Source organism: Geotrypetes seraphini, chromosome 11 (genome assembly GCF_902459505.1).
Source record: "Geotrypetes seraphini chromosome 11, aGeoSer1.1, whole genome shotgun sequence".
Taxonomy (NCBI): Eukaryota; Metazoa; Chordata; class Amphibia; order Gymnophiona; family Dermophiidae; genus Geotrypetes; species Geotrypetes seraphini.
In genome coordinates this window covers 87,014,694-87,029,094 of record NC_047094.1, presented here as the reverse complement: position 1 = coordinate 87,029,094, position 14,401 = coordinate 87,014,694, and the positions used below count along the sequence as shown (strand labels likewise).

Below are 14,401 nucleotides of genomic sequence, written 5' to 3'. Positions count from 1 at the left end.
TATATAATATATGCATTATCAGGGTTGGGGGGGATTTATTCATTATATTTATGTGATACATGTAAGTTAATCAAGTGATGTTGTATAAGGTCAACTGCAGTGAGAATGTTGTACTATGTAAAAATGAATAAAGAATTAAAAAAAACTAAACTAAACTAAAAGAAAAGAAAAAATAATTCCTTTTTTTGCATTTTTAAGGGCTGGAGTAATTTTACTACCGGAGCGAGCAAATTTGCTTCAGCAGCCAAAGAAAGTGTAAGTGATTGATCATCTCTCTCAAACCAGCAATTGTAGTGTTTAGTAAGTCAGCTCATGAATTGCCATTCTTAAGTTCTGGACTCTGTCTCTGCTTTATCTCTGTCCCTCTCTGTTCTTGGTCTCTTTGCTTCATTATTCCCCCTGGACTGGTTGCTTGTGGGAGGACAGTGCCTAATGATCAGAGCCTGAAACTCCCTGGCTTCACTCTTGAGTTTCTCAGCATATTACTACCAGTAGAGATGTCTCTTCTCTCCCACATAGGAGTATACTTTTCATTTACAATCTAAAACAAAATACAGCCTTGTAAAATGAAATTTCTCCTGTTTCATGTCTGCCTCTTATCCCAGGACAAACAGGCAGCATATTCTCACATGTGGGTGACGTCATCTACGGAGCCCCGGTACGGACATTTCAAAACTGCATAGCCACTTTAAGATTTTTAAAAAGTTCAAAATAGTCCACACTGTGCATGCGCGAGTGCCTTTCCGCCCGATGTAGGTTTGCGGTACCTCAGTTCTTAGTTTTCCGCGGAGCTAAGAAGTTGTGTTTTTGAACTTTATTCAATTTTTTGCCTTTGGGCAAAGAGAGAGAGGAGTGAGGTAGAGATGCATAGAGAAGAAAAGGATGAGAGGGTGAAATGGTGGAGAGAAAACAGGGACAGATTGAAAGGGATGCAAGGAGGAGTAATGTTGGGCATAGTGATTGAGGGAGAGATGTGGCATGGCGTTGGAGAGGGGTGATAGAAAGAGAAATGAGCATGGGGCTGGTGGGCAGTGGTGAAAAATGCTGCACATGATCTGGGGGATGAGAGAGGAAGAAAAGTTGGACTCATGGCGGGACATAGAGAGATGGTCGGGGAATGGAATGAGGTATGGAGGAGAGGAAGCATGCAGGAGGCTGAAAGAAAGAAAGAAATATTGGATGCACAGTCAGAAGGAAGTGCAGCCAGAGACTCATGAAATCACCAGACAACAAAGGTATGAAAAATTATTTTATTTTCAATTTAGTGCTCAAAATATGTCAGTTTTGAGAATTTATATCTGCTGTCTATATTTTGCACTATATTTGTCTACTGAGGTGACATTGCATATTTTAAAGTCATCTGCCTTGACTTCTTTGACCCCCCCGAATATAAATAATAATTAACATTTTCTCTTCATACAGTGTGCTTTGTGTTTTTTTAATGTTGTGGTTACCTTTATGTATTAATAAGATTATATTGTGTGTGTGTGTATATGAAAATGGATGGAAGAAATTGCATTACAATTAGTACTATTATTATGGGGGTGGAGTCAGGGGCTGAGTTTGGGCAGGTCTGGTGCAGAACTTGAGCAGGGGTACTCAGTTGGTATTTGTTAGGCTTAGAGGGTACTTGGCTTGAAAAGGTTGAGAAACACTGATCTAATACAATTATATATCATTACTTAATCTCAACTTCTCAACTTAGATCCAGGATTGCATATGAATGACTAAAGGAATTTAGATACAAATCTGCATATAAAGAAAGCTATATATCTGATATATATATCTGGGCCTGGGAGTCAAAATTTATTCATTCTAGCTCGTTGTTCCCTCCCTTTCAAGGCGTCTCAAAGATAGAAAACTAGTTAACTGGGTTGGCTAACATTCCAGGCTTGGGTGATGAGCTTTTTGGTGACTTTATTGAAAATGCCACTCAAAAGCTTACTGATTATGAAAAAATTGGGATGCCTTAGTGAAATTCCAAGTCTAAGCCTTCAACTTTCAAACCTTTTAAGTCTTCCTATCAAAAAGGCGTTTTTCTTCTAAACCTGCTGCTCCTACTAGACCACAGCAGAAGAAACAGAAGCAACAGCTCCACAGAAGCCTGCTCAGTCTTTTTGACGTGCTTCTAGAGAGCATAGCCACTGTCCCTTTATCCCAGCCTCTACCTCAACCCATCAGAGGATGGCTTTAACTTTTTTATCCTCTCTGGGAACTTATTACCACAGACCTCTGGGTTCTAAAAGTCATTCGAAAGGGATACTCTCTTCACTTTATCGACATTGCTCCAGATCATCCTCCAAGAGAGTCGTCTTCTCACCCTCAGTAGACATCTCTTCTTCTTCGGGAAATAGAATCCTTTCTCCTTCTCAATGCCATTGAGAAGATTCCTCCAGGTCAGAGGAATCGGGGGTTCTACTCCCAGTATTTTCTGGTTCTGAAGAAGATGGGAGGTCTTTTGTCCAATTTTGGGTCTCGGAGACCTCAACAAGTTTCTGGCGATGGAAAAGTTTTGGATGTTACCCTTGGCAACTTTATATCCCCTTTTAGATTGCAACGACTGGCTATGCACTCTGGATCTGAAAGAAGCCTACACTCACATTCCAGTGCATCTGGTCTCCAGGCGATTCCTCCGGTTTCAGGTGGCTCTGCACCATTATCAATACAAAGTTACTACCTTTTGGCCTTGCATATTTTCCTAGAGTATTCACCAAGTGCCTGGTGGTAGTGTCAGCAGCACTACAGTCTCAGGGCCTTCAGGTGTTTCCTAACCTAGACAACTGGCTGATCAAGGACCCTACATCGCAAGGGGTGACAGTAGCAACTTGTATGACAATTTCCTTCCTTCAACAGTTGGGTTTCGAAATCAATTTTCCCAAATCCCAACTTCAGCCATCTCAAACTCTACAGTTCATAAGTGCTCTGCTCGACACCGTTCATCTCGGGGTGTTTCTACTGCAGCAAAGGCAAGACAATTTGATCCAGCTTTGCACTCAGACTTATCATAAGCCATCAATCTCAGCCAGACAAATAATGGGGCTGTTGGGTCACATGGCTTCCATGGTGCATATTACTCCATTTGCGAGATTTCATCTCAGGATACCTCAATGGACTCTCGCATCTCAGTGGTCTCAAGCGTTTGCCCCTCGCTCTCAACACATTAGTCACTCCTTCGCTTCAACAGTCGCTGCAGTGATGGATGAACTCTTCCAATATGTTCAGAGGATTGTTCCATACTCCTCTTCATCAGAAAATTCTGACAATAGACTCGTCCACTTATGCTTGGGGGTGCTCTTCTGGACGGGCTTCACATGCAAGGTCATTGATCTGCCCAAGACCGCCTTTGTCATATAAATCTGTTTAACTTAGAGCGATCTACAATGTCCTCTGAGCTTTTCAGCACATTGTGATCAACACCGTCCTCCTTATCTGCACAGACAATCGGGTCGCGATGTATTACATAAACAAACAAGGAGGCACGGGGTCCCTCCGTCTTTATCAGGAGGCCCAGAAGATTTGGAACTGGGCCATTACTTACAATATATTCCTGAAAGAAACATACATTCAAAGGGATCAGAATTCTCTTGCAGACAGGCTCAGCAGGTTTCTTCAACCACACGAGTGGACACTCAACTCTGCAGTTCTGTGCCTCATATTTTCTCAGTGGGGGACGCCTCAGGTAGACTTGTTTGCATCCCCTCACAATCACAAACTGCTCCAGTTTTGCTCTCGGCAGTACTCTCCTCATCGTCTGGATGCTTTTCTGCTGGATTGGACTCACAAGTTTCTCTAGGCTTTTCCTCCAATCCCTCTCATTCTCAAAACGCTTGTCAAGGGGGGCGTGGCTTCGCGGCGTGCAGGATGGTCGGGTGAATGAGTGGCTCCGCAGTGAAAGGCTAAATTTGTTACGATAAGGTAGTTAAAATTTGGGTAAGTCGAACGGAAAGTGAGCATTTAGTGGGAATAATGGCATCGGGCAAACATAGTAAAAATAATTTGGCGAATTCAGGTGCCGGAAGCGTAAAAAGATCAAGAATGGATCCGGTCTCCCCTTCAGCGGTCCCGTTGCCTTCAGAAGAAATTGAAAACAAAGATCTGATGAGTGAATTACAGAAAATAAAAGAAATTGTACTTGACAGCGCTAAAAATATAAAGGAGGTTAAAGAGGAAGTGGCAAGTCTGACTAAAAGAATGCAGGCGGTTGATTTTAAAATTGAACAGTTGTAAAAGCGCGCTGAAAAGGCTGAAGCAGAAATGATGATACATAAAAAAGATCATAAAGAAATAGAGATATTAAGGAAAGATCTGGAGGATTTGTCCAATCGAGAACGGCGAAATAATCTGCGTTTGATTGGGGTGCTTGAAGGGATTGAACAAAATGATCCCATAAAATTTTTGATGAATTTTATTCCAAAAATTTTACCATTAAAGAGCTCTTTCCCGTTAGAAATAGAAAGAGCACACCGGATCCCATCAAAAAGATCAAGCAGCCAAAAAATTCCCCGTCCATTAATTTTTAAGCTGCTAAGATATCAGCAGGTTGCAGAAATTGTGAAATTGGCTAAAGATAATAAAGATCTTAAATGTCAAGATTCAAAAATCTTTATAGTTCCAGACTTTGCAAAAGCTACTGCTTATAGAAGAAAGCAGCTTCTGGATTTGAGACCTAAGCTAAGAGCATTGGGTGCAAGGTATGGCCTGGTATACCCAGCAATTATGAGGGTGACCTATGAGAACTAAACTTATAATTTTGAGGAGGCAGTTAAATTAAAGGAATTTTTGGATCGATATGATTTACCTATGGATTCTTGAAAATATTTAGATAAGGTAATTTTTATGATTTGACTTTGTTTATGTTTTGTTTATTTCTATACTGAAAACTTTTAAAGATTTTTAATGGAGGAATTGGAAAACAAAAATAATATCTATCAGCAAAGAATTGTTGCAGTTAGCTTTTGAAAAAGGCTCAACATTCTGATAAGGCATGTGATCGGCTATGAATAGTGTTTGCTGTAATTCTGAAATGGAATGCCTGTGATATAGCAGAATAAATATGTCCTTGGGTGCTGTTTATATTGCAAAAGGGTCAGCGGAAGTTTAAAAAAAATGAAAGATTGTGATGAATTTGGCAATATGGAAAAGGTAATGAAACATGATGTGAAGTGCTGGGACTGTGAGGATCGCTTGTATGATACGGCTAGATCCTCACTTTGATTTTTCTTTCACATCTGACCTTTGCATAGTTTAAAGGATGGAGATACACAGGAATTTTAAATGGTGTTTCATGGAAGCTGCAGCTTAGATTAAGAGGATCTTGAAGATGGTTTTCAGAAGATTGAATAAACTATTGTATTGAAACTGTTTGAAGATGCTGAAAATAGAATGTTATGACATGATGTGCTTTGGAAAAGGAGATGCCAAGACTGCATAAAAGCAGGAAAGAGAATATGTGGATGATACACCTTGGATTTTAAAAGAACTTGAAGATAATTTTCAGAAGAACGAAGGAATTGCAGCATTGTGATTACTTGAAAATGTTGAAAATGGAAGGATAATATATGCTATGCTTTGGAAAATTTCTTGGCTTGCTATAGTCTAAGTGTAGCATAATTATCTTTGGTGTTATGTCAAAATATTGGAAAAAGAAGGTTTTTGATGTATACCATATTGTGAATCTTCCATGGTGGTATGAGCCTGAAGTTTCATAGAAAATGGAGTGTTTTGATGGGGGGAAAAAAAGGGAACATATATAGTTTTGTGTTTAATTAAGATGACATGGTAATGTTCTAATAGAATGTAATATCTTTAATTGCCTTTATAACAAAATTTATTATGAAATGAGATTGAAAGGTTTTATTTTTAAGCATAATCTCTTACTTGCTTTTAGGTTTATGTATGAAAGGAAAGTATTTGATTATTATTTTGTGGAAATATGTAATTATTAAGTTTCAATTTGTATAATGGATTTCAAAATTTTTTCTTTAAATGTTAATGGTCTTAATCAGCCGATAAAAAGAAAAAAAAACACTATTATATTTAAAACAGCAGAATGCAGATGTTTATTTCATACAGGAGACTCACCTTACTGAAGAAGAATCAAAGAAATTAATTGGTAATTGGGTGAAGGATTGTTTCTTTGCACCTGTGATGGGGAAGAAAGCTGGTGTAGCTATTTTGATTAACAAAAAGTGCTCTGCAGGATTTAATATGGTGGCTACAGATCAATTAGGAAGATGGGTACATGTGAACATGAGTATGGGCAATAATACTGTGGCGCTTTTTAATGTGTATGCCCCTAATTTGAATCAAATTGAATTTTTTAAAACTCTACAACCAATAGTTTTACCACTGGCTGCTAATAATTTGATAGTGGCAGGAGATTTTAATGCTGTTATGGACCCTTTATTAGATAAAAAACCTAGCAAAATTTTAAAATCATTAGGGTTGGATAATTTTTTAAATTCTTGTAATTTAAAGGATATCTGGCAAATTCTTCATTTTAATGATCGAGAATTTTCATTTTGTTCACATGTTCATAAATCTTTCTCTAGAATTGATTATATTTTTATTTCTGATAATTTAGTACAAGATGTTACTCAAGCTTCTATAGATCCAATAATTTTATCGGACCATGGTGGTGTGTGGATTAGCTTAAATTTTACTGACCAAGATAATGGTAGGCCTGTATGGAGATTTAATAATGCATTGCTTGCATATCCAAAATTTTGCGAAGAATTTCAATTAAAAATTGATGAATATTTTCAAATTAACAATACAGAGGAAGTCTCTATAGAAATCTAATGGGATGCTTTTAAGGCAACCATGAGAGGACAAATTATATCATTCTCAGCTTATTCTAAAAAACAATTAAAAAAACAATTTTTTAAGTTAGAGCAAGAAATTAAATTTTTGGACCAAAATTGATTAGAAAATGGGAGAACTCTACGTTGCAAGCTCTATTAAAAGTTAAATATAAGTATAATGAGATTTCTTCTAAATTGGCTAGGAAAAATATTCTTTGTCAGCAAGCTTTGTATTATGGTAAGTCAAATAAGACGGGAAGATTATTGGCTAATTATCTTAAAGTGAAAAAAAGAAAAATGAAAATGAATGCAATTAAAGATGAAAAAGGAGATATTCATGTTCAAATTGAACCTATTTTAAAACAGTTTTTAAATTATTATAAAAACCTGTATTCTTCTGAGCCTTATTTAAATAAAGAAAAGGATGGTGTAGAGTTTTTAAATTTTATTGAAGGTCCGAAGGTTCCTGATCATATAAAAAGAAGTTTGGAAGAACCGATATTACTAAAAGAATTACAAACAGCACTGAAATCTCTTAGAGTAGGGACCGCTCCAGGTGGTGATGGTTTTACGGTAGAGTTTTATAAAGCATTTCAAAATACCCTATTACCTTATTTATTAAATTTATATTAGAATCAACTAAATAAAGGTTGTATATCAGGCACTATGGCAGAATCATTGACCATTGTTTTGCCAAAGCCAAATAAAGATCCCATGTTGGTTTCAAATTACAGGCCTATTTCTTTGATTAATGTTGATGGTAAATTATTAGCCAAACATTTGGCCATGCGCTTGGCAAAGGCTCTTCCTTATATAATTGGAATGCACCAAACAGGGTTTGTTGCTCAGAGACACTCTTCTAATAATACTAGATTGGCCTTTCAGATGTTATATTTAACAAAAGACATAGGAGATCCGGCTTTCTCTGTGTCCCTAGATGCAGAGAAAGCTTTTGATCGTGTGGAATGGACATTTATGTATCAGGCCATGGAATGGTTTGGTATTGGTTCGGGATTTATATAAATGATTCAAACTTTGTATAGCTCTCCTGTTGCTAGATTGTATATCAACAACAATTTCTCTGAGTGTTTTAAGTTGCAAAGGGGGGTTAGACAGGGTTGTCCTCTGTCTCCTTTGCTTTTTGATATAGTGCTTGAACCCTTATTATTAGCTATTCAACAAGTGAAGGAGATACAGGGTATACCATGTTCTGGTAAAGAGTATAAAGTATCTGCATATGCGGATGATATACTGCTTCATTTGAGGAATCCTGAAACAACCATTCCAAGTTTAATTGATTTGATTGAAAAATTAGGAAAATTCTCAGGTTATAAAATAAATTGGTCCAAATCAGAAGTTCTTCCTTTAAATGTGCACTGCACAGGAGGATTATTTGAATCATTTCCTTTTATATGGAAAGAAGAAGGAATAAAATATTTAGGTATATGGTTAAAAAACACACTTGATGAAACAATGAAGGTGAATGAAAAATGTTTATTGCAAAAAGTAACAAGAGTTATGTGAGCAATGGAATCCTTTACATTTATCTTGGTGGGGAAAAGTCCAAACTGTCAAGATGATGATTTTGACTGTTTGTTACCAAATGGGAATGATACTAGTTTTTTTTCAGAGTTTTTTTTATAAAAGGTTGAATAGTATTCTTAGTAAATTTATTTGGCTGGGTAAAATTGCAAGAATTGCTTTAGTGACTTTACAAAAAACAATTGAGGAGGGAGGGGTAAATTTTCCAAATTTTTATAGGTACCATCAATCCTATATCTTGCGCCAAGGTATGTATTAGGTCCTCCCAGAACTCATGGAGAAGCTTCCGGACTGGTTATGGTTGGAATGGCAGCTCATGTTTCTTATCAGGCTTCGTCATCTGCTGAGTATTAAAATGCCTAGAATATGGAAAAGTAATAGAATAATAATGGACACATGGAAAACTTTAAAATATGTTAATAATTTAACTCCTTTTCCAATTCAAAAATCTACTTATCAAAATATATGGCTAAACCCCAAGATCCAAATTGAGCGGATTTAAGATTGTCTGGAAGGATTGGATTAAAGCAGGAATACGTACTTTAAATGATGTTATATCTGATGGTAAGCTGCTGGAATTTTCACAATTGCAACATAAATTTGGTCTTGATAAAAAACAAAGTTATAAATGGTTGTAGTTGAAGCAGGCTATTCAGGCAGGGTTCCCTGAATGAAAATCTCTTAATAATCAATTTAGTTTAGAATTCTTATGCTTTCAGGCAGACTTTCTGGGGCACCAGGTCGCACAGCGGTACAAAGTATTATCTGGCTATTTGAATAAGAAACCAAAAACTGGACTTAAAGATATTTGGAGCATTGAGATTAAGCATCAGATTAATGCATCTCAATGGCCACGTATTTGGTCTTGGAGGATGAGATGTACAATGTCTGCGTCTGAGGCAAACATGGTTTTTCCTGTTGCATAGAGCACACTGGACCCCTGTTCGTTTACAAAAATTGGATTGCTCTAAGTCTAATAGATGTTGGCATTGTCATCTTGAGGCTGGAACTTTAGATCATTTATTATTTTATTGTCCATTTATTAATGCTTTTTGGAAACTGATCTGGGATCAAATAAATTGTATGCTGGAGAATCCTGTAGCTTTGACATATGACACAATTTTATTTGGCATGTCCATGAGGGCCAAATGTCAAATATCCTCTAATAATAATAAGCTTTTAATGATTTTAACAGGAGTTGCCATTCAGCAAATAACTTATAACTGAAAAGATTAAATTAAATTTGGTGGAATTTGGTGTGTCATGTGTATGAAATGGAAAGAACATTAGCTGTTAAAAAAGGATATTTTAATAAGTTTAAGGATATATGGGGACCATTAATAAATTATTATAATAAATAATTCGTAATTTTTCCCTGATTAATATATATATATATATATGTATGGTGGGTGGGAGGGTGGGTTTTTAATTTTCAAAGATGATTAAAAATGATTGATATAGTTATTATATTATGTGATAATTATTTATAAATATGTTTTAGAGGGGTGGTTGGAGAGTAAATTCTTATAGTGTGAAAATTGCAGAATTTCAAGTGAAATTGTATATTAATGAATGGATTTGTTGTACACTTGTAAGATTTAAAATGAATAAAGAAATATAAAAGAAAAACGCTTGTCAAGCTCAAGCAGGAATCAGCCACCATGATGCTTATAGCTCCTCAGTGGCCCAGACAACCCTGATTTTCTGTTACTTCAACTCAGTGTGAGAGAACCGATACCTCTTCAAATTTTCCCTTTTCTTCTCACACAGAATCATGGATCTCTTCTGCATCTCAATCTTGCAGCATTGCATCTGACAGCTTGGTACCTCTCAGCCTAACATCGGCTGATCTTCATCTTTCTCAGCCTGTCAGACTAATCTTGGAAGCATCCAGAAAACCGTCCATGCAGCATGTTACCAGCAGAAATAGACATGTTTTTCCACTTGATGTGCTCTTCATCATGAGGCACTATCCACCTCTGTCTCTCTTCAGTATTGGACTATCTTCTACATTTATCCAATTCAGGTCTCAAAACCACTTCAATTAGAGTTCATCTCAGTGCTATTAATGCTTTTCATGAGCCAGTCGATGGGAAACCTCTCACGGCTCATCCTCTTGTGTCCAGATTCATGAATGAACTTTTCAATGTCAAACCACCTCTCAAACCACCTCCAGTGGTTTGGGATCTTAATGTGGTCCTTGCTGCTTTGATGAAGCCTCCTTTTGAACCAATATCTATGGCTCAACTCAAGTACCTTACTTGGAAAGTAGTCTTTCTCATCTCCCTTACAAAATCAGTTAACTTCAAGCACTGGTGGTGGATCCTTCTTTCACAGTGCTCCACCAAGACAAAGTGGTGCTTCGCTCTTATCCCAAATTTCTTCCAAAGGTCGTCACTGAATTCCACCTTAATCAATCTATTATATTTCCAGTATTCTTTCCTAAGCTTCAATCTTATTCTGGGGAAACGGCTCTTCTATGTTTCTATGTTTCTATGTTTCAAAGAGCATTGGCCTGCTATTTACAGAGAACTCAATCTCATAGAACATCTCCTCAAATTTTTGTCTCCTTTGATCCTAACAAGTTGGGATGTCCAGTATCCAAGAGAATGATTTCCACATGGTTGGCCTCTTGTATCCCCTTCTGTTTTGCTCAGGCTTGGCTACAATTTGGGAGTCGTGTCACAGCCCACAAAGTCAGAACTATGGCAGCTTCAGTTGATTTTCTTTGCTCCAATCTTATTGATGAAATCTGTAAAGCTGTTAGTTGGTCCTCAGTTCACATGTTCACTGTCTGGAATCGTATTCCAGATGGGATGGTCACTTCGGCCAAGCAATATTGCAAAATTTTATTTTTGTAATGGTCAACTCTCCTTCCATCCCATTCTAGTAAGCTAGGGAGTCCCTCATAAGAGAATATGCTGCCTGCTTGTCCTGGGATAAAGCACAGTTACCCTGTTTCCCTGAAAATATGACCTATCCCAAAAATAAGCGCTAGCATGATTTTTAAAAATGCTTCTAATATAAGCCATATCCCAAAAATAAGCCCTAGTTAAGATCGACCCCCAAATGTCCCTGACGCTTCCTGACTCCATCCTGATTTGCTGAAAAAATCAGACTCGTCGATTAAGCAACCCTGACACCTGCTGCTTTAGGAGGTCTCAGAGCAGAGTTATGTCAGTCTCACGGTGGGGTTCTGCTGCACAGGGTGATGGGAGGGAGGGATAGAAAGATACTGCACAAAGGGATGGGTGAGAGGGGAGGAAAGATGCTGCACATGGGGGGGAGAAAGAAAAGAGGAAGAATTGGGGTGGAGGAGAGGAAGGGAGAGATGTTTGTTGCACATGAAAAAAAATAAGACATCACCCCCAAAATAAGCCCTAATGCGTTTTTTGGACCCAAAATTAATATGACACTGTCTTATTTTTGGGTGAACACGGTACTTACCATAACAGGTGTTATCCAGGGACAGCAGGCAGATATTCTCACAACCCACCCAACTCCTCTGGTTGGCTTCTTAGCTTGCTTAACGAACTAAGGTATCGCAAGCCTACGTCGGGCGGGAAGGCACTCGCATACACGCAGTGCGGGCTATCGCAAACGTTTTAAAAAATCTTAGTGGCAATGCACTTTTGAAGTGTCCATACTGAGGCTCTGTGGATGATGTCACCCACATAGTAACATAGTAACATAGTAGATGACGGCAGATAAAGACCCGAATGGTCCATCCAGTCTGCCCAACCTGATTCAATTTAAATTTTTTTTTTTTTTCTTTTTAGCTATTTCTGGGCGAGAATCCAAAGCTTTACCCGGTACTGTGCTTGGGTTCCAACTGCCGAAATCTCTGTTAAGACTTACTCCAGCCCATCTACACCCTCCCAGCCATTGAAGCCCTCCCCTGCCCATCCTCCTCCAAACGGCCATACACAGACACAGACCGTACAAGTCTGCCCAGTAACTGGCCTAGTTCAATCTTTAATATTATTTTCTGATTCTAAATCTTCTGTGTTCATCCCACGCTTCTTTGAACTCAGTCACAGTTTTACTCTCCACCACCTCTCTCGGGAGCGCATTCCAGGCATCCACCACCCTCTCCGTAAAGTAGAATTTCCTAACATTGCCCCTGAATCTACCACCCCTCAACCTCAAATTATGTCCTCTGGTTTTACCATTTTCCTTTCTCTGGAAAAGATTTTGTTCTACGTTAATACTCTTTAAGTATTTGAACGTCTGAATCATATCTCCCCTGTCTCTCCTTTCCTCTAGGGTATACATATTCAGGGCTTCCAGTCTCTCCTCATATGTCTTCTGGCGCAAGCCTCCTATCATTTTTGTCGCCCTCCTCTGGACCGCCTCAAGTCTTCTTACGTCTTTCGCCAGATACGGTCTCCAAAACTGAACACAATACTCCAAGTGGGGCCTCACCAATGACCTGTACAGGGGCATCAACACCTTCTTCCTTCTACTGACTACGCCTCTCTTTATACAGCCCAGAATCCTTCTGGCAGCAGCCACTGCCTTGTCACACTGTTTTTTCGCCTTTAGATCTTCGGACACTATCACCTCAAGGTCCCTCTCCCCGTCCGTGCATATCAGCTTCTCTCCTCCCAGCATATACGGTTCCTTCCTATTATTAATCCCCAAATGCATTACTCTGCATTTCTTTGCATTGAATTTTAGTTGCCAGGCATTAGACCATTCCTCTAACTTTTGCAGATCCTTTTTCATATTTTCCACTCCCTCTTCGGTGTCTACTCTGTTACAAATCTTGGTATCATCTGCAAAAACGCACACTTTTCCTTCTAACCCTTCAGCAATGTCACTTACATACATATTGAACAGGATTGGCCCCAGCTCCGAACCCTGAGGGACTCCACTAGTCACCTTTCCTTCCTTCGAGCGACTTCCATTAACCACCACCCTCTGGCGTCTGTCCGACAGCCAGTTTCTAACCCAGTTCACCACTTTGGGTCCTAACTTCAGCCCTTCAAGTTTGTTCAACAGCCTCCTATGAGGAACTGTATCAAAGGCTTTGCTGAAATCCAAGTAAATTACATCTAGCATATGTCCTCAATCCAGCTCTCTGGTCACCCAATCAAAAAATTCAATCAGGTTCGTTTGGCACGATTTACCTTTTGTAAAGCCATGTTGCCTCGGATCCTGTAACCCATTAGATTCAAGGAAATACACTATCCTTTCTTTCAGCAACACTTCCATTATTTTTCCAACAACTGAAGTGAGGCTCACCGGCCTGTAGTTTCCTGCTTCATCCCTGTGACCACTTTTATGAATAGGGACCACATCCGCTCTCCTCCAATCCCCAGGAATCACTCCCGTCTCCAGAGATTTGTTGAACAAGTCTTTAATAGGACTCGCCAGAACCTCTCTGAGCTCCCTTAGTATCCTGGGATGGATCCCGTCTGGTCCCATCGCTTTGTCCACCTTCAGTTTTTCAAGTTGCTCATAAACACCCTCCTCCGTGAACGGCGCAGAATCTACTCCATTTTCTCGTGTAACTTTGCCAGACAATCTCTGTCCTTCTCCAGGATTTTCTTATGTGAACACAGAACAGAAGTATTTGTTTAGCACATTTGCTTTCTCCTCATCACTCTCCACATATTTGTTCCCAGCATCTTTTAGCCTAGCAATTCCATTTTTTATCTTCCTCCTTTCACTAATATATCTGAAAAAATTTTTATCTCCCTTTTTTACATTTTTAGCCATTTGTTCTTCCGCCTGTGCCTTCGCCAAACGTAGCTCTCTCTTGGCTTCTTTCAGTTTCACCCTGTAGTCCTTTCTGCTCTCCTCTTCTTGGGTTTTTTATATTTCATGAACGCCAACTCTTTCGCCTTTATTTTCTCAGCCACTAGGTTGGAGAACCATATCGGCTTCCTTTTTCTCTTGTTTTTATTGATTTTCTTCACATAAAGGTCCGTAGCCATTTTTATCGCTCCTTTCAGCTTAGACCACTGTCTTTCCACTTCTCTTATGTCCTCCCATCCTAACAGCTCTTTCTTCAGGTACTTTCCCGTTGCATTAAAGTCCGTACGTTTGAA

General features: G+C 38.7%; 1 protein-coding gene across 2 annotated transcripts in view; it reads left to right on the top strand.

Annotated features, from left to right (window-relative positions):
- The window catches only part of ARFGAP1 (ADP ribosylation factor GTPase activating protein 1), a 156,385-nt gene that overhangs the window by 89,956 nt on the left and 52,028 nt on the right, over nt 1-14,401 (top strand). For both annotated transcript variants that reach the window (XM_033963314.1, XM_033963313.1), the window contains exon 8: nt 199-255. In XM_033963314.1, coding sequence (XP_033819205.1) covers nt 199-255 — 57 coding nt within the window. The remainder of the gene's footprint in view (nt 1-198; nt 256-14,401) is intronic.